This window comes from Protopterus annectens, chromosome 4.part0, assembly GCF_019279795.1.
Source record: "Protopterus annectens isolate FY-2018-M chromosome 4.part0, PAN1.0, whole genome shotgun sequence".
Classification (NCBI taxonomy): Eukaryota; Metazoa; Chordata; order Ceratodontiformes; family Protopteridae; genus Protopterus; species Protopterus annectens.
Genome location: NC_056733.1, coordinates 677,381,426 through 677,402,240, shown reverse-complemented (window position 1 = coordinate 677,402,240; position 20,815 = coordinate 677,381,426). Strand labels below are relative to the sequence as shown.

The 20,815-nt window shown below is 44.0% G+C and overlaps 1 protein-coding gene across 1 annotated transcript in view; it reads left to right on the top strand.

Moving 5' to 3' along the window:
• The window catches only part of ATP2A2 (ATPase sarcoplasmic/endoplasmic reticulum Ca2+ transporting 2), a 1,687,617-nt gene that overhangs the window by 944,622 nt on the left and 722,180 nt on the right, over window positions 1-20,815 (top strand). Inside the window, exon 18 of the mRNA XM_044069765.1 lies at window positions 12,896-13,116. Within this exon, the coding sequence (XP_043925700.1) occupies window positions 12,896-13,116 (221 nt within the window). The remainder of the gene's footprint in view (window positions 1-12,895; window positions 13,117-20,815) is intronic.

Below are 20,815 nucleotides of genomic sequence, written 5' to 3'. Positions count from 1 at the left end.
GATAGATGGGGTAAGAAGGTTTATACATCTGCAACCTTAACAATTAGGGCCTTAAACTGCCAGTTTCATATGCTTAAATATCAACAGCATGTTATGGGCTTACTGAAACAGAAGATGATGTTGATTTCTGATTGTGTGGAAAATAAAGAATTACAGGAATTATTGCATTCAGCAGAACAGGTTGGAAAGCATACTTTGCAATGTGGTTTTGATTCCTTGGAGGCCTCTTGCAGGGCTGCAGTTACTGGATCTGTGATTAGAAAGCATGCCTGGCTCAAGGAACAAAATCTGCCTGATCATGTTAAAGCTAAATTGTTGGATGCCCCTTTGCAGCATGATACTCTGGTAATAAGACAGAAGAGGTTTTAAAGAAAATGGAAAACAAAGCTAAATCTATGCAAACTGTAAAAGATTTCTTGCAAGTGCAGCCACCCAGGTTCAGTAGGCACTGGCCTACTAAAAATTGGTCCTTTCCTGTGTCCACCAGGGCCACTCAAGGCAAATCCAGGCTCTCAAAAGGCTCCAGATACCAATCACAGGGTTCTTACAGGTCAAAGCAATAGGGTGCCTCTACTTCCAAATCTGGAGGAAACAAAGCACAACCCTACAGTAAGCACTCTCAATGACTTCCCTCTACCTTCACCAAACACTTATCTTTTGGCAGCCCCCTTGGGGGGGGGGGGGGGGACTAGCACTTCATGTTCAAAATTGGCAGTTAATTAGCCAGGACAAGTGGGTATTAAGCATAGTATCCTAGGGGTACAGATTTCATTTCCATACTTTGCCAATTCCAAATGGTTGGCCAGATCTGCCACAAAATCAGTGGGCAGAGGCTCAGAAATAAATTATGTCCCTCATGGATATGGGGGCTATTCAACCGGTACCAGAAAAGGAAAAAGGACAAGGTTTTTATGCAAGCCTTTTCCTGGTACCCAGAAAAGACGATGCCTGGCGTCCAATACTGGACTTATTGATTTTGAACACGTTCCTGGACATTCCAAAATTCGGAATGCTGACTTTACAACAGCTACTGCCTATGCTGGGCAGGCATGCTTGGTTAGTGACTCTAGACTTAAAGGAGGCATACCTGCATATCCCAGGAAGGGAATCATGCAGAAGATGCCTCCACTTCAAGGCAGGTTTTCTGCATTACCAATTCTCTGCACTGCCCTTTGGCTTATCTACTGCGCCCAGGGTCTTTACAAAGTGCCTGGCACTAGTAATTGCATTCTGCAGACAAAGAAGCATACAAATTTATCCTTGTCTGTACAACTGTCTCATTCAAGCAGAGGACAAGGACACTCTTCTTCAACATCTGGTGTTTCTCAAAAGGCTTCTAACATGCCTAGGGTACACAATAAACAAAAAGAAATCCCAACTGGTACCCTCTCAGATAATTACATTCCTGGGTGCAAGCTTGAATACAACTGCCCAGATGGCTTACCTTATGCCAGACAAAGACAACTGACAACATACTTCAAACAAATGGCAACAAAAACCCAGTTATCTGCAAGACAAATTCTGCAGGCTTTGGGGATCATGGCATTGTGCATTCTACTAATTCTATATGCGAGACTGCATATGAGGAAACTACAATGGTACCTAAAAAGTTTATGGAGTCAACATTGTCAGTCTGGAAGCAATGATTCCTCTCATTCCCTGCCTACAGCAGGAGTTTCTTTGGTGGGCAGAGACATGTCACCAAAACAAGGGACGGTCATTCACTCTACCCCCTGCCACCCAAACCCTAACTACAGACGTGTCAGACTATGCTTGTGGGGCCCACCTGGCGGGGAGATGCATTCAGGGCAAATGGAGCCCAAAGCAAATGCATCTGCATATCAACCAGAAAGAGATGCTAGCTGTTCAGAATGCTCTGACAGCCTTCAAGGACTTCCTTAATCCGGGGCGACTACTAATAAAGACGGACAACACCACGGTTATGTGGTACATAAACAAGCAGGTGGGTACACATTCCTACCCCCTTTGCAGACTATCCATGGCATTGTGGAGCACAGCCTTGACTTACCAAATACATCTTCAAGCTCAATTCCTGCCAGGAAAACAAAATACTCTGGCAGACGACCTAAGCTGAAATCTTATGGACTCGCACGAATGGAAACTGGATCCACAAATCTTCAGCATGTTAGCACAGAAATGGGGGAGCCCAGACATAGATCTATTTGCCTCTCCCCAAAATTATCAGCTGGACAAATTCTGCACAAGAACTTATCACAGAAAAGTATGGAAAGTGGATGCCCTATTTTTCAGTTGGAAAAACCTATCAGTCTATGCCTTTCCCCCTCTGCCTCTTCTCTCCAAGGTCTTACTAAAAGTCAGACAGGAAAAACCAAAAATGATCCTAATTGCTCCAGACTGGCCCCAATAGCACTGGTACCCAATTCTAAGGAATATGTCTCAACTTCCTCCTTGGTACTTGCCTCAGATACCTCATCTAATGTCTCAGCAGAACAATCAAATTCTGCACACTCCGCTCCAAACTCTGAACCTTGCAGCATGGCTGATCATGTAATTATTCAAACACCACGTCTCAGTAAATCTGTGATGGATACCATTTTGGAAGCCTGAAGGCCTAGTACTAGAAAATCTTATGCTGATAAATGGAAGAGATTCTGTAAGCTTGGAATCAAGCACAAGGAATTGACACAGCTAAGCCCAATAATCCTCAGATTTTACACTATTTGACTGAGATGCTTGACAAGGGCCTATCTTTTTCTTCAATAAAAATACATGCCTCTGCCATCTCGGCTCATTACAACACAGAGCCTCCCCTCTTTTCTCATCCTCTGCTTAAGCAGTATCTTAGAGGGGCCAAAAATGTAAGGCCTCCCAGAAGATCACCAACTCCTGCATGGGACCTCAACTTTATGCTGGAAAAACTCACCCTGCCTCCTTTTGAACCAGCAGCTACTGCGGATATAAAATTTCTATCTTGGGAAACATTTTTCCTCTTGGCAGTCACTTCAGCAAGAAGGATTTCAGAACTACAGGCTCTCATGGCTGTGGAGCCTTTTATTACATTTTACCCAGACAGGGTGTCCCTCAGGATCAACCCTTCTTTTATGCCTAAGGTGGTATCCAGTGTGGCTCTTAACCAGACAATTCACCTGCCAACATTTTACCCAAATCCACAGAACAAGTGGGAGCGGATTCTGCATTCATTGGATGTACACAGACCACTAAGATTCTACTTAAACAGGACCAAATCTCTAAGGAAGTCTGAGCAACTACTGGTAGCATTTGCTGCAGGGTCAGAGGGGAAGGCTATATCAAAGCAGACTATTTCTAAGTGGATAAGCCACTGCATTCATTTCTACATCTTGCACCATGGAAAACCTGTGCCCAAGGGGATCAGGTCACATTCCACCAGGGCTGCTTCTACCACAGCAGCTTTTCTCAGAGGGGTTCCAACCAAAGACATTCTAGAAGCTGCTACTTGGAGCTCTGTTCATACCTTCACAAAGCATTATCATTGCCTCTCTCCTCCAAATCCAGGGCAGGCTTTGCCACTGCAGTTCCGCAGGGCCTTATAGCAGCTCCTAATGCTATTTAATTCCATCCTCCCATCCATAGCTTTGGGATTCTAACCCAAATGTAATGACTGCAACAGTGAAACACGAAGAACATAGTACAGTTGTGTACACTTACCATAAATGTAGATGTTTGAGTGTATTCACTGTTGGTCCAGGTTACCCACCCGCCATTCCCCTTTTCTATGACTTTTCTTTCCTTCACTATATACTAAAGCCTTTGTGTGGTGTATTTGCTTTTAGATGAAGGTAAAGGTTTTGTTGCTAAAAGTGCATTTACATGTATTTCTGTTTATATATACATATATATTTTTGCCCCCCATTTGGGGGGCACCTGACATCTGGGACAAGAAAAACTGAATAAAATGGCATCGGCTGCATGTTTTATACCCCTGACGTCATGGAAGAGGAGCCAGCAACTGACACAGGACCCAAGACTTTTTGTTATTCAGGCCGACTGAGGGCAACCTGCCAGCAGATTACCCAAATGTAATGACTGCAACAGTGAATACACTCGAACATCTACATTTATGGTACGTGTACATAACTGTACTTTTTGGCTGGCACTTGGCTCCATGGCTGCCCCCATATCGATTCTCCCTTGTGCACTCCTTCATATGCGGGTTCTTCAATGGACTCTGACTGTTGAATGGTCTTGGCTAGACCTGCCCATGGAATTTCTGATCAGGATCAGTCACGTCTGCAGGACATCCCTTCTTTGGTGGTTGAATTCACTGGAGATATTAGGACGCCCCTTCCCGTCATCTCCAGTCCAAGCCACAGTGACCACGGACGCCTCCCAACTTGGGTGGGGGAGACATTGTGGGGGGGGGGGACAGTCCAAGACACGTGGTCCCAGTCAGAGACCAAGTTGCACATAAATGTTCTAAAGATGAGGGCAGTGCTTTTAGCGAAGGAAGCCTTTCACACTGTCCTTCCTCTCTGATTGATTGCAATTCAGTCAGACAACATGTCTGTTGTCTGGTATATCAACAAGCAGGGGGGAACCAGATCCTATCCCCTATGTCGCGAGGCCATGAGAGTGTGGGAATAGGTGATCTCCACCGATTGGTTTCTGATAGCAGATGGAGCCCAAATCAGATGCACCTACATATCAATCAAAAATAAATGTTAGCTGTACAGAATGCTCTGACAGCATTCAAGGATTACATTCATCCATCACAACTAATGGTAAAGATGGACAACACCACAGTTATGTGGTACATAAACAAGCGGGGGGGGCATTCCTACCCCCTCTGCAGACTAGCCATGGCATTGTGGAACACTGCCTTGAGCTACCAGGTGCAACTACAAGCTCAGTTCCTGCCAGGAAAACTGAATATTCTGGCAGACGAACTAAGCAGAAATCTCATGGACCCACAGGAATGGAAACTGCAACCATGGATTTTTCAACATGTTGACAAGCAAATGGGGGAGCCCAGACATAGATCTATTTGCCTTCCCTCCAGAACTACCAGTTGGACAAATTTTGCACAAGAACTCCTCACAAAAAAGCCTGGAAAGTGGATGCTTTGTCCTTCAGCTGGAAAAACCTATCAGTCTACACCTTTCCCCCTCTGCCTCTGCTCTCCAAAGTTCTGCTAAAAGTCAAACAGGACAAACCAAAAATGATTTTGATTGCTCTAGACTGGTCACGCAGTGTGTCCCAAATTTCTCCATGGCACCTGCCTCAGACTCCTTCCTTACTGTCTCAGCAGGAGAACCAAATTCTGCACCCTTGGCTCCCAGCATTGAAACTTGCAGCTTGGCTAATCACTTAAATTCACCCTTAGCATCCCTCAGCAAACCTGTGATGGATGTCATCTTGGAGGCTAGAAGACCTAGTACTAGAAACTCTTATGCTGACAAATGGAAAAAATTCTGTGCCTGGAGTCAGTCTCAAGGAATGAGCACAACAGCGTCCAATTTACCTCCGATTTTGCAATACTTAACTGAGATGCTTCACAAGGGCCTGTCTTTTTCCTCCATTAAAATCCACGCCTCAGCCATTTCAGCTCATTACAACACAGAACCTCCCCTCTTTTCTCATCCTCTGCTCAAGCAGTACCTCAGAGGGTCCAAAAACTTGAGACCACCCAAGAGATCCCCAACCCCTGCCTGGGACCTTAACTTTGTATTGGAGAAACTCACTGTACCTCCTTTCGAGCCAGCTGCTATTGCAGAATTAAAATTTCTTTCCTGGAAAACAGCCTTCCTTTTAGCAATCACTTCAGCTAGAAGGATATCTGAATTACAGGCTATTATGGCAGTGGAGCCTTTCATCATCTTTCATGCGGGCAGGTTGTCACTCAGGACCAATTCATCCTTCATGCCCAAGATGGTATCCAGTGTGGCTCTTAATCAGTCCATTCATTTGCCAACTTTCTTTCCCAATCCACAGAACAAGGGGGACCGGATTCTGCATTCGTTGGATGTGCACAGACAACTTCGATTCTACTTGGACAGGACTAAATCTTGAAGAAAATCTGAACAACTGCTGGTAGCATGTGCTGCAGGGGCAGAGGGGAAGGCTATTTCAAAACAAACCGTTTCTAAATGGTTAAGCCATTGCATTCATTTCTGCTATAACCACCATAGAAAACCTATCCCCCAGGGGATCAGATCTCATTCCACCAGGGCTGCATCTACTTCTGCAGCCTTTCTCAGAGATGTTCCTACCAGGGATATTCTAGAAGCTGCTACCTGGATTTCAGTTTATACTTTCACCAAGCATTATCACTTACCAATTTTCTCTAAATCTAGAGCTGGCTTTGCCACTGCTGTTTTGCAGGGCCTTCTAGCTGGTCCTAATGCTGTATAAATCCATCCTCCCAACCATAGCTTTGGGAATCTACCCAAATATGTAATGACTGCAACAGTGAAACACGAAGAATATAGTACAGTTGTGTACACTTACCATAAATGTAGATGTTCGAGTGTATTCACTGTTACAGTCCTGGTTACCTTCCCTCCAGCCCCATTTTTCTCTTACTATACCTCTACTTTCTTTTACTATGCTTAAAAGCCTTCTGGTGTATTTGCTTTTGGTTGGAGGTATATTTTTGCATTTTTAATTTTATTTTGCTCCCCATTTGGGGGGCACCTGACATCTGGGGCAAGAAAAACTGATGTAATGGCGTTGGCTGCATGTTTTATATCCCTGACGTCATGGAAGAAGGGACAGCAACCGACGCAGGACCCAATACTTTGTTAATCAGGCCGACTGAAGGCAACCTGCCAGCAGATTACCCAAATGTAATGACTGCAACAGTGAATACACTCTAACATCTATATTTATGGTAAGTGTACACAACTGTACTTTTCTCTTCCTTTGGCCTCATTTACAGAGAATACCTTGGACTCTGGATCCCACTCCAGACCTACTGTTACATCTGACAGGAATGATTCACCCAGTTTGTCCAACCTCAAGCTGACTGCTTGGTTTCTCCAGTTCCATTAATAGCCAGACAACCTATGCTTTACTCCCCTGTCCATATTTTACTATCCTCCTATAAACCTTCCACTCAAAAACTTTATAGGCATAAATGGAAAATATTTGTATCCGGAGCTCAACAGTATGATGTAGGTCCCTTCACTGTACCAATCCACTCTATTCTTGAATTTTGGCTCACCTTTTTGATAATGGAGTTGCTTCTACAATTAAAGTGCAAATTAGCAGCAGTCTCTGATTTTCACATTTTCACATCTGCAAAGCTTTTTTGAGGAGGGCCATTTTGCTACGACCACCTCATAAGGACCCCTCCCTCAAGGGGCCTAAACATAATGTTGTGTTTTTATTGTCCATCCCCCATTTGCATCCATAACAACATGTGATGTAAAATTTTTGTCTTAGAAAATCATCTTCCTAGTGGCCATTACATCTACTAAAAGAATATCAGAGATTCAGGACTTATCTTCCTAACCTCTGTACCTGATTTTCCATAAAGACAGAGTTTTCTTGCATACCAAACCCTCCTTTTTACCTAAAGCTGTTTCAAAGTCCAGTATCAATCAAACCATTAACTTGCCATTTTCTTTCCTAACTTCAGTAATTAAGGTGGTGCTGCGGTAGCATTGTCAACTCACAGTAAGTCGCTGATCGGTTCAACTCTCAGCTAGAACGTCTTCTACGTGGAGACATGCGTGAATGGGCATACCTTCGTTGAAGGTTGTGCGTCAGGGCTGGCAACTCGGCACGTAAAAATCAAGTGCCAATCATTAGCGGACCGGAGTTCCGCTCTGACGACCCCTGACCGGGAAAAGCCAAAAGACACAACAACGTACTGCATTTGGATGTCCATAAGCAATTATGTTTTTCCCTACACAGGACAAAAGATTTTAGGAAGGCAAATAAATTATTTATTTCCTTTGCGGGCCCTAGGAAGGGCCTTCCAGTACCCAAAGTTATTCTGGCAAAATAGCTCTCTGATTAAATTTCTTTCATCTACACCTAACGAGGTACAAATCTTCCCAAACCTAGCTCACTCAACCAGGGCCATGGCCACTTCAGCAGGTTTTCAGGCTAATGCATCCATGGATGTAATTTTTTCAGCGACCACATGGGCTAATCATCATACCTTTTTATCATTCATTACAAATTGGATTTTGTCTCCTGGGGAGGGTTCAGTGGTTCTGCAGAACATCCTTCCATGAGATTACCTTAGATAAAGGTAGCTGGGGACTCTGTCCCATATGTGAGGATGAAATGAAAATCGGCAACATCAGATAAAGAAGTTATGTACTTGCCATAACGTTCCATCTGTACTGTCGATTTTCATTTCTCCTCCCATTCCCTATCTCCAAGCCCCCAACCTTTGCTCCTGGTAGAGCAGGAAGTTCCATTTAGGTAGATTGGCTATATTTCTCCATACTCCAGAAATGGTCTCACTATGGTCATTTTATGTGAAATTCTCTTTATGTACTCCTGCATAAGATAGCCTTAGCAAACAATTCTGAGGTAACAGGAGGAGATGCATTATGGGTATGGGGAGGTGCCCAGGAGCTTTTTGGTTGTCACGAGCTGTTGTAACGGCCGTGTTGGATCTGACTCCATATGTGAGGAGAAATGAAAATCGACAACACAGATGGAATACTATGGTAAGTACATAACGTTTTTGCTTTTGTATTGTGTTTTTGAGTTCTGTGGTGGAGTTTTCCTTTAAACTCCAGTTCCCCTTCAGAAGAATCAGTGACTGTACTCTGTGTCAAATGGGAAATCACCATTGTCCTTATTAGATTCCTCTTTAATCTCTGAAACAACCAAAAGGTGTTTAGCCAAACAAGCAGTAGAGACATGTATGGGAACACACCCACCAGAATTAGCTGTCTGAAGAACACACTTAGCCAAGGAAACCACATCACCCTTAATAAACCGTTGTAATCTGATTATCAGCGGTATGATGAAGCTCGTTTCTTATGAGCTTCACTACTACATAAACTATCTGGGAACAGAGTATTATGTCTGGCAAGGGGTCTCTTACCCCAGACTACTACTGCACCTAAACGGTTTGGTTTTCCCATACGTCTGCCAGGTACTGGAACAGCTCCAGAGGATGTGTAAGTCCTGCTCCATAGTGGCTGGCAAAGCTACAGTAGAGTGAGACTGGACAGATGGTAAATGGTTTGCAGACTGAGCTGTGGCCATAATAGAATCACTAATCATAGGCTGAGGCTTTTTTTTTTCTTTTTAGGTGCAACTGAATTTGATGCTGCTAGAGTTAGGATCCATCAAGCCAGGGGAAAGAACACCAGCCTGAATAAATTGACAGTACCTGATCATGTATCACAATAAGCACTTGGTGTCTAGTAATAAATGTCTCCACACAATTAAACTCTGCCAGTATGTGGTATTATCAAAGCAACCAGTCTGTCTAAAGTCAGTGTTAAAATAAACTCCACACATATTTAACTACTTAAACTATGTTTTCAGGTTAGAGAGTCAAATCTCCACAGTACATTCAAATAAATTAATTTGCATTTACATTGCAAGCCAGTGTTAAAAGCAGAGTTTTATATAATATATATCAAATGTATAAATGCTGAAATAACTCCCAAGTTTTGCAGCAATTTCCTGTCAAAAGATGAAATTAAAACAGTAACAACAGTAAAGACATGCCCCCAGTGTCTAACAGCACACGTACACAATGCACTTCTGAGAGAAATACTGAAAGTTTCTTCAGAACCGTTGAAACAAATATTTGTTAAAGATAGAAGCCACATAAACACTGCTACAAGCAGAAATTCACACGACTTACTGTAAACACTGACTGTAATACAATATTAAAATATATTTTTAAATAATAAAATAGAGCATAATAAATCTAATAAAAAATGAGAGGATGTGGTCCCCAAATGGGGCTTATCTGGACAGTAAGCAGGAAAATCAATACTGGATCCTGTAAAGAGTCGGGACTTTCATTTTTGGATGCAAGAAAGACTGAGCATTTAATTTCTTGGACAGCTTCAAGACTTCCCTCTCAGGATTTATTCAGCCAGTCAGCTGTTACAGAGAGAGGGAGCAGAGTCCAGAGTTTCTGAAGGCTGGCCAGTACTGGGTTACCTTGGCATGTAAACCAAAATGTCACTGAGGCAGTGGGAATGATGAACCTCATAAAGGCATTGTTCAGTAACACCCTTTCCATGTTTGTCCTCATTCTTTGAACCTTCGGTGAAGGTGAAACTGGTAAAGAGCGTACGAGAGGGTAAGACTTATCTGTAGGGGGAGTCAAGTTTGCAGCACTGCTGAGGTCATTCACAAGGAATCAAGGGAGTCCTAAGAATGTGTGGTTCAGAAAATCCCAGTGGCAGTCCTTTGTCCCATTTAATAATGGGTGTGTGCAGAGGTCACTGGGACCCCATCAAAAGACACTGCCCAGGGGCAGAGGTATTCTACAAAATCAGAGTTTCTACAGCCTCTTCCAAAGAGGGCAGCAGCAAAACCCATAGAAATGTACCTGACTCTTCCACCCTGGATACACTCAGGGGTAATCTCTCCCTCCACAAAGGCTCAAAGATGTCCATAACACAGGATGATTGAGTATGGGTACTAGTATCCAGAGACTGTATAATTTCCTTATCCCATATACCAAAACCATCCTTCTGTCCACTTGCAGATGTCTCACCCCATAAGAAGCAGATGACAAAGGCAGACGTTTCAAGCTTTCTATCCAAAAGAGCTGTCCTTGAGGTCAAACCAGACTAGTGATGGTCTGGAATTTTATTCAAGATTCCTTTGGCTCCCAAGAAATCAAAGGACCTAAGGCCCATCGTACACCACAGCCCAAATCGGTATAGCAAGAAAATCAAATTCCAGCTGGATAGTCCATCCGTCTGTTCCTTTAGGTAGGAAAGTGGATGTGCTGTTTATAGACCTCCAGGATACAAGTCTGCACATGAAAATTGCCAAAGATAAAAGAAAGTTGTTATGCTTCAATGTTTGATTCAGTCATTTTCCATTTCAAACTTGGGCTCACCACAGCCCCAGGATGTTCAAGTGCATAGCAGTGGTTGCCCTCACTTGGGGCTTCACAGAATTTGAATCTTTGTAACTAGATGACTGGCTCCTCATCTCTACTATAGGGGAGTCCTTCATAAAAGCAAGGGATTACTTTCTCCAGTTTTCTTTCTCTAGAAATTTTGATAAACAGCTGGAATATGCACAAATGCAAATATTCATCAGATCTGGATTCTATACACAAGATTGACAAGATGCTACAAGACTATTCAAGCTGTGGTTTGCCATCTGCCCCAACAGTGTTTGATCCCCAGTAAATTGGGGCTGATGGCATCGGCAATCTAGATATTTCATGTGGTTACTCACGGGACACTTTGAATACAGTGGTCTCCGAAAGCGATATGGATAAGCTTATCCATATCTCTACTGCGTGTGATAATCACCTTCACCAGTGGCTATACGGTCAGAATTTGATTGTAAGATTGATGCTTGTATTATCCCTCCCAACAGCTATAGTTAACATGGATGCCTGTGTCCAGAGGGGCATTGTTCAGGGCAGACAGTCCAAGGAATGTGGCTGCTGCAGGAGGCCAATTTGTACTTCACCATACTGGAGATTAGAGAGGTCCTGCTACTGCAGGCTTTCCAGGACCTATTTCCCCAGGGTGGCATGTCCATCTACACAGGTAGTATCACAGTGGTGTAATATATCAGCAAGCAAGATGGCACCAGATAGAATGTGGGAGAAGGCAGTCTCTACATGACACTTTTTACTAACCTTGCTTATACGGGTCTAATCATCTGCCTAGCAGACAGGCTTAGCAGGTGAATCCTTTTATTTCATGAGCAGTCCCTCAATCCACAAGTAGCACAGTAATTATTCTGTGTCTGGGGGAAGCCTTGCTGTGACCTCATTTTATCCCCAACCAACAGCAAATATAGCAACTTACTTGCCCTTCTTTCTGTACCTGCCCATGGGGACAGACTCAGATGGATGCTTTAGTCCATTGCTGGCTGGCTGTTTCCATGTACCTTCGACTTATTTCATTAATGATGAATTTCCTGTTGAAAGCAAAATCATGTAAAACAGTCACCCTCGTAGCCCCAATTTTTTTTCATAACTTAAGTTTATGAACGTCTGTGGGGTATTATTCCAGAAGTAAACTTTAAAGTAGGTAGCTTTGCAAGTCACTTTACTATCGGTTCATCCTAGTATTTTTACTCCTCTAGAATCATCCATGGTGTTCATTTGAAACCACAGGAAGAGAAACTAGAGTTGCCCAAGAGTTACTATGTAGAAGATGTGTATGAGTGAGAGAGAGAGTGTAAATCAAAAAGAAAATAAAAACTGTCAGATGCTTTAACGGGACCAGCAGGGCTCAAGAGAGAGAAACCTCATTTTAAAGTGTGTGCAAAAGAGGGAGGTAATTCTGAAACTAATATGAAGGAGTCAGGTCAACAGCAGAGCATCTTTTTTATACTCTTATTAGTGTGTAAGAGATGTGAACCTCCTCCCGATGGTGGTAGTGGATTAAAAAACATTGGGAGTATTAAAGGTTTACAAACTGTGCAACTTCTAAGGATCTGAAGAGAGTTGCACTGTTTAACTGGAACCAAGAACTATTTAGATAAGGAAAATAGACCAGGCAACTGATGCACATGTAGCTGTTGTCTGCTGTTACCACTGATGTTCTGTTTTTATTGCTATTAATTATTTTTACCATTATCATTATTATTGCTGCTGTTAGAGAAGGTTGTCAGCAGGAAATGAGCATCTAGATATTTGTCCATGTGGAGAAAGTTGTAGCATGTTTTATAAATGTTATTTCTCAAAATATCATACTTTGTTTTTCTACTATAACAACCTTTATAAATCTGCGGATTATTTCAGACAGGTGATGGAGTGAATGATGCACCAGCACTAAAAAAAGCAGAAATTGGGATTGCTATGGGATCGGGGACTGCTGTGGCAAAAACTGCTTCTGAAATGGTGCTAGCTGATGACAACTTTTCCACCATTGTAGCTGCTGTGGAAGAAGGCCGTGCCATTTACAATAACATGAAGCAGTTCATTCGATATCTCATCTCTTCCAATGTAGGAGAAGTAGTCTGGTAAGTTACAGTAGTTTTGTAAATATAACACTACAGTAGCGTTGTATAAGCTGACAAGTAGTATAAATGAAAATATAGTCATGTGCAACCCACAAGGAAAAAGGTTGCACTGCCAAGAAAGGATTGTCATTTGTAAGGCATTGTAAACTACAAAGCTTAGTGATCTACCGTGTTGCGGTTTTGTAATGCATTTTATTTGCTGTACAGTACTGTCAGCAGTAGTATTCTGAAAATTTGTTTTATTACATGAAATTATTCTGATTTTAAAGGATATCGATCATCTGTAAATGCATAATGTAGACTGTGTGTGTATGTGAGGTGTAACTTCCTCTTCTGCACCCAGATTGGTGTTCCAAAACATTAAGGGCCTGCTGACTAAATGAGAAATTAAAGGTACCACAAGTGGACTTTTGTGAACTAACACAACAGTTCTTAATTTCTTGTATCTGCAGCCATCACCATCCAGTTTAACTGCTGCTTCATTTCTGTGTACTGTAGCACTTCAATTTGAGTACATCTGTTTTTATGAGAAACGGATAGATACATAAGTTATTGTTTTGAGACTGTAGCTGTACTATCATACTGTCACAGTTCTGCAACAAGCAATCCCTAATCTTGAAATTAGCTCTGTTACCAGTTGGGGACAGTAGCTCAAGATGCATTTGCTGCTATAAAATAGCTGTTTGTCTGCAGTGTGCCAACTTGCACACATCATTGCCTGGCCATTAAATCTATAAAGTGGTTTGAGTTCCCTCGTTACCTACATTGCTCCCAACTTATTCTCACCAACAAACTACTAAATAATCCAAACTACTGCCCATCTCTTCAAACTATAATACAACCACACATCCCTACTTGGCATCTTAGGTCCTCTAACAAACAACTCCTTACCATAACTAAACCAAAGAGATGGACAGTGTCTCTACTCCCATGCCGTTGCCAAATTTTGGAATGCACTCCCTCTGTCTATTACCCAACTAGACTCTCTAAATTTGCATTAAAAGAACACTATCTCAATAACTTTGTCTGTTCTTGTAGTCCTATGATTAAACCACCATAACTGTTTTGGCCACTATACACTACAAATATGTTTACTAACTTAATATAGTTGCAATTTACACTATCTGTCTTCGTATCCAGTCTCTCTTGCTTTCTTTATTTCCGTGACTGGATAAACAGAATTGATTAAACAGTATTCTTACTTATGAGAATATACAAACAGAATTACTAAAAATGTAACACACTGGGTTTACTTTCTTGTTTTGTATACCTCTATAATACGTAATGTGAAGTTGTTCGATCTCGCCGTTTGTTCTTACACACGGGTTCGGAGCCGATCCCTCGGCTCCGAGTCTGCCACATTCCAAGCTCTGCGTCTAAGAGAAGCTCGAGGCACAGTCCCTATCCCATGATCCTCTCCTGCTAACCCTCTGATCTAGTTTGTCGCTGCAACAGGTCTCATCGTCAAGTGAGAGCTCGGGCCAGTATCCTGTTTTCTATATAAAAATTTTATATATATATTTCTAAAAAGTTAAAAATTATAAGTTTTTTTTCTTAATATTAGTATTACTGTGTGTGCGTGTCAGGTTAAATTAGTGTTTAGATTAGTGTTAAGAATTTGTGGGAGCGGCTGCTTCTAGGCCTTAGGCCACTAACTTTGTCAGGGCTCTGTCAGATTTTCTATGTTTAAATTACATTTTCTCTTAGTATTTAACCTTGTTGATAAATATTTACCTGTTTAGTAAGGTTAGTTTTGTGTGTATATATATATATATTATTTATATATATATATATATATTTTATTTATATATATATATATATATATATATATTATTTATATATATATATATATATATATATATATATATAGATATATAGATATATACATATAGATATATATATACATATATAGTGTTTTACATATTAATATTCCAGACTATAATTTCTAGTCAGGAATGTCAGGAAAAAGCCAAATCTGGATTTAAGCGTTGCCAGTGTGGACAGAAAATGTCCATAACTGACAACCACGTTTCCTGCGTCTACTGTCTCCGTCTTCAGGAGGACTGCTCCATCTGCCACTCGTTTAGTGGCAGAGTGATGATGGAAAAAGGCAGGAAACTTATTGAGAGAGGTCTCCTGAAGCCGGAGTTTCAAGAGGCATTGGAAAAGGCAGACCAGTCATCAAAGTCTTCGAAGGGATCGAAGTCTTCGAAGGTGTCTGAGCCCAGGACATTGGCTCCGAGTACCTCTGTTAAGATTCGGTCGCCGGCTCCAGAGACCTTGGAGCCGAGCATCGAACTGCTGCCTCAGGGCGAGGTCCAGGTTTTGGAGCCGGTGTCAGAGGTACTCCCTTCATCGATCCTTCGCTCGGTGACCTCTTCGGCCCATTCAACCCGTTCCTCCAGACCACTGTCAGACGCCGATGTGGATCGAGTAGTGCAGAAGCTGATGGAGAACACGGCCTTATCCAAACTAATTGCAGTTTCATCCCAATTGGTTTCAAAGCTTGAAACCCTTCCTGTTCCATCCATAGATCCTCCTTCGAGACCCATCGAGTCCATCAGAGCCAGGAGTCTAGGATCTGATGATTGTTGATCCCCCGGAGCCGAAGCCTTCTTTAGTGCTTTCGGCTCCACTGACCTCGACACCCTCGGTACCCATCGAGGGGTCTCTGAGCCGACAGTCTCTCCTCGGTTCTGGGGGGGGGGAGAGTCGAACCGAAGTTTCAGTTCCGACTCTTCCCCTCGGTGCATCGGCGCAGATTAGTTCGGCTCCGTCCTCTGGATCGGAGCCCGTGGTTCCAAGCCCGAGGAGGATACAGGGTTCTTCGGAACCGGTGGAATCCTCGGCCCGGGGCCCCGGTGCCTTCGAGGCCATGAGGAAGGTTTTGTCTGTTAAGACATTCACATCTTCAGATTCCTCTTCTCCCTCCCCGAAAGGTCCGCGTTCTGTTTCTGCACCACCGGTCCCCACTAAGTGTAGAGACCCAAAGCCTCAGTCAGCCCCAGAGGGTGAACCCTGCTCCTCGGAAGCTTCACCAGATGTCCCCTCTGATGAAGTCCCAAGGAAGAGATTGTGCAAGAGGAGGCACCTTGATTCCCCACAGGAATCGCTGACATCGGACACCGACTTGGATGAGTCAGAGAGGTCCCCACGGTCCTCCTCCGAGGATGTCTCGTTTGCCGACATCCTGGAAATTCTCAGAGGGGTGGCTGGCAGTCACTTGCCCCCACTGAGGACGAGTCGGTGTTGCTGAAGGCGTTTGGGGCTCAACCTTCCATCTCCTGGGTAACTCCGCCCTTCAGCGAGTTAATGGATTTAATAGCTCGAAGGGCGTGGGAGTCCCCTGACACCTTGGAACCAGTCCCTCGGAGGCCTAATAAGTACATCACTGCCCTGCAGGATAAAGCGCATCTCACCAAGGGAGTCCCAGTTGATGCTATGGTGGTGGCGGCGGCCACCAAGAAAGAAATGTCTGAAGCATCTTCCTCTGTTCATCTGCCTAACAAAGACTCTAGAACTATGGACAGGTACGGGAAGTGTATTTTTAGTTCAGCGACTTTTTCCATGCGATCGCTGAACTACCACACCCATTTTACCCATCTTCAGAGCGATCTCTTCAAAGATTTGGGAGATACTTTACAGGGTACCACAGATGCTGCTGTCTCAGACAAGGTGACAGCACAGCTCAATACCCTAAACTCTATCGTTAACTCATCCATGCAGCTCATTTCATATGCAGCCGAAGGATCGAATAGGGCTGCAGCTTCAGCGATCGCTCTGAGGAGACAATCCTGGATGCGCCTATGCTCCTTTGCAGAAGCCTTTAAGTCTTCCTTTGCTAATGCCCCTTTTGATGGCTCCTCCTTGTTTGGGCCCAAAGTGAAGGAGATGCTCACTAGGTGTGAGCAAGAAGGAAAGACCCTGTCTGCCATAGGGGTCCGTTTTTCCGCCCCTTCTAGACCATACCCCAAAGGGCAAAGAGGTGGAAAAATGTGGTTCCGGAAGACTCAGGGAGCTTTCCAATCCACACCTAGTGAAACCCCCTCCAGAGGCAGAGGAGGGGGAAGGAATGGAAGACGCCGCTCAGGCGGCAGAGGGGGTCCGCAGAACCAGGGCGACAGGATAGCGTCCCTGGTAAGCCCTTCCAGCACTCCTGAGTGGAGGCCCGGCTGTCCTGCTCTGGAGGCAGTCGGGGGTCGCTTGGCTTTATACCCAGAGGCCTGGCTAAATCTCACTTCAGATTCCTGGGTAAAAAGCATAATAACCAGAGGGTACAACATCCCTTTCTTAAACAATCCCCCCATCCAAAAAAGATTCCGAGATGTACCACCCAATCTGAGGGATCAGGCAGCCATAGAAATACAAAAGCTGTTAAGAAAAAGAGTCATCCAGCCAGTCCCGGCGGACCAAAAAGGATCTGGAACTTACTCAAGGTTCTTTTTAGTTCCAAAGAAAACAGGGGACTGGAGTCCAATACTGGACCTCAGCAAACTCAATACCTTCGTGAAGAAGGAAAAATTCCGGATGGTCACACTGCAGTTGATCCTTCCGTTTCTTCAAATGAACAATTGGATGTGCTCCATAGATCTCAAGGATGTGTACTACCACATAAAAATGGCCAGGCCATCCAGAGGTCACCTGCGCTTCCGGCTGGGAGCCAGTCACTTTCAGCTTCGAGCTCTGCCCTTTGGCCTCACCTCAGCCCCCAGGGTGTTCACCAAGTGCATGGCAGTAGTGGCATCCCACCTGAGACTACTAGGATTCCGGGTGTTTCCATACTTAGATGACTGGCTCCTTACCGCCACCACCAGGCATCACCTATTGCAAGCCAGGGACTACACAATTGATCTCTGTTCCCGTTTAGGCATAACACTGAACTTCGAAAAATTTGCCTTGTCGCCCTCACAGCATATATCATTCATAGGAGTGGAATTGTACGCTACCTTAACAGATTTCTACTCTTCTACTAAATACGAGAGTCCCCGCTGCACAGGTCCTGAAAGTATTAGGCATGATGGCAGCTACCCTTGTCGCAGTCTCCCTAGGGAGAATGCACATGAGGATCCTCCAGTGGCTACTCTTCGCACAGTGGTCTTACCAATGGCTACCGCTGTCGCACAACATCCTGCTCACGGAGTCTTGCAAGCGGGATCTTCAATGGTGGATGAACAGCCACGAGTTTACAATAGGCCGCCCGTTCGTGCCCCCCCATAGCCACAGTGACCACGGACGCTTCCCTGATAGGATGGGGGGGACTTTTTCAGGGGAGAACAGTTTAAGGCGAGTGGTCGAAAGTAGAGTACAACCTGCACATCAATGTCCTGGAGTTGAGAGCAGTGTTCCTGGCGTTGCAACACTTTCACGACTACTTAACTCCGGGAACAGTTGCAATTCAGACAGACAACATGTCAGTGGTCTGGTACATAAACAAACAAGGAGGAACCAGGTCTTACCCCTTATGCAGAGAGGCCCTGAGAATCTGGCAATGGGCTGTGTCCACCAGATGCTTTCTCGTAGCAATGCACATCCCGGGGACATCCAACGTAATAGCGGACAGGTTGAGCAGAGCCATCCTGTTACCTCATGAGTGGTCCCTCAAAAATCAAGTAGCGGAAAGGATTTTCCACAGATGGGGCCAGCCTTGCTGCGACCTTTTTGCATCCCCCTGAATGCCAAATGCAGAAGCTATTTCGCCCTACTTCCCCTCCGGGAGCCGCCCCCAGGGACGCACTTGTGCACGATTGGCCCCCAGGTCTCCTATATGCTTTTCCTCCTGTTCCACTAATCTCGAAATTTCTGCAGAAAGCCAAAGGTCTGGAAAGGACGATCATCTTGATAGCACCATTCTGGCCTCTGTAAATCTGGTTCCCCTTTCTTCAAGCTTACCAAATAGAGGAACCTTGGACTCTGGACCCAGTGCCAGACCTTCTGACCCACTCGTCAGGAGTTCTTCACCCCTCTCTTTCGTCCCTCAAATTGACAGCATGGCTGCTCCACTTCCCAGCTTAGCCAGGTTAGATCTCTTGTCTCCAGCAGTACAACATATTTTGATCTCTTCCCACAAAGCCTCCACTAGAAAATTATACAAGAGCAAATGGAAATGTTTCGTGTGTTGGGCTTCCAAACAAGGTATTGATCCCTTGGTTGCTCCTATTCATAAGGTTCTAGATTTTGTATCTACTCTTTTTCATCAAGGGGCTTCAACATCCACCATAAGGGTACAGCTGGCTGCCATATCTAATTTTCATGTGGGTGAAGGGGCTCTACAGTTATGTCTCATAGACTTTGTAGAGCTTTCATGAAGGGAACTTCTCTCCGACCACCCATTCGAAGTCTGGTTTTTCCTTGGAACTTAAATCTAATGCTATCTCAGCTCATGTTATCACCCTTTGAACCAGCCTCATCATGCCCACTTTAAATATCTTTCCTGGAAAACCCTGTTTCTTGTTGCAATCACGTCAGCTCGCAGAGTGTCAGAGCTGCAAGCACTGTCAATTAGACCCCCGTATCTAATCTTTCACCCAGTCAGGGTCTCCTTGTGTACTAATCTGTCCTTTCTACCAAAAGTCTGCTCAGAATCTAATCTTAATCAGTCCATAGAACTTCATACCTTTTTCAGGCACCATACCAATAAATTGGAATACATGTTACACAAATTGGACGTGCACAGACAGCTGAGATTTTACCTGGACAGGACAAAAGAATTCCGGAAATCGGATCAACTTTTTGTTTCGCATGCGGATAGTAAGAAAGGACTTGCAGTATCAAAAATCACGTTATCCAAATGGCTTTCGGACTGCATAAACTTTGTTTATTCATCTTCCAGTCAGTCTATTCCGCTCAGAACTAAAGCTCATTCTACTAGAACTGTTTCTACTTCCCTAGCCCATGCTGCTCGTTTACCGATAGATACTATTTGTGTAGCGGCTACCTGGGCTAAACCTCATACCTTTATCACTCATTACAAAGTGGACAGGGCCTCTAGGGACAGGGCTTCCTTTGGTTCCACTGTTCTCAGGAATGTTCTCCCGTGAGCCACCCGGGGTTTAGGGTGCTAGGGACGCTACCCGTGTGTAAGACCAAACGGCGAGATTGAACAACTTCACATAAAGAAGTTATGTTCTTACCATAACTTTCCATGTGAGTTGTTCATCTCGCCTTTGTTCTTACATTCCCGCCCTCCTTCCCCCTCCGTGTTCTGGAAGAACAGGTACGACTGGTGGCTGGTTGTCTTTCTCATGGTCCCCTTAGACTGACTGTCTCTACATAATATACGTATAATATACGTATATATGTGTATGAATACGTATGCATGTGTAAGAGAATTTCTTCTGTTGTCTGGTTTTCATAGCAAACTAGATCTGAGGGTTAGCAGGAGAGGATCATGGGATAGGGACTGTGCCTCGAGCTTCTCTTAGATGCAGAGCTTGGAATGTGGCCGACTCGGAGCCGAGGGATTGGCTCCGAACCCGTGTGTAAGAACAAAGGCGAGATGAACAACTCACATGGAACGTTATGGTAAGAACATAACTTCTTTTTTGTCTTTGTATATCTCCTTCAGTTTGATTATGTAAAAACTTTCAAACTTAAGCTAATGTTATGTAAAAATTTCTGTGACTGTATGGAGCTTTTCACCCCAGGCCTCCACTGAAAATGGGTCATTGGGCCCAGTGGATTTTCCCGGTCAACAAATGTC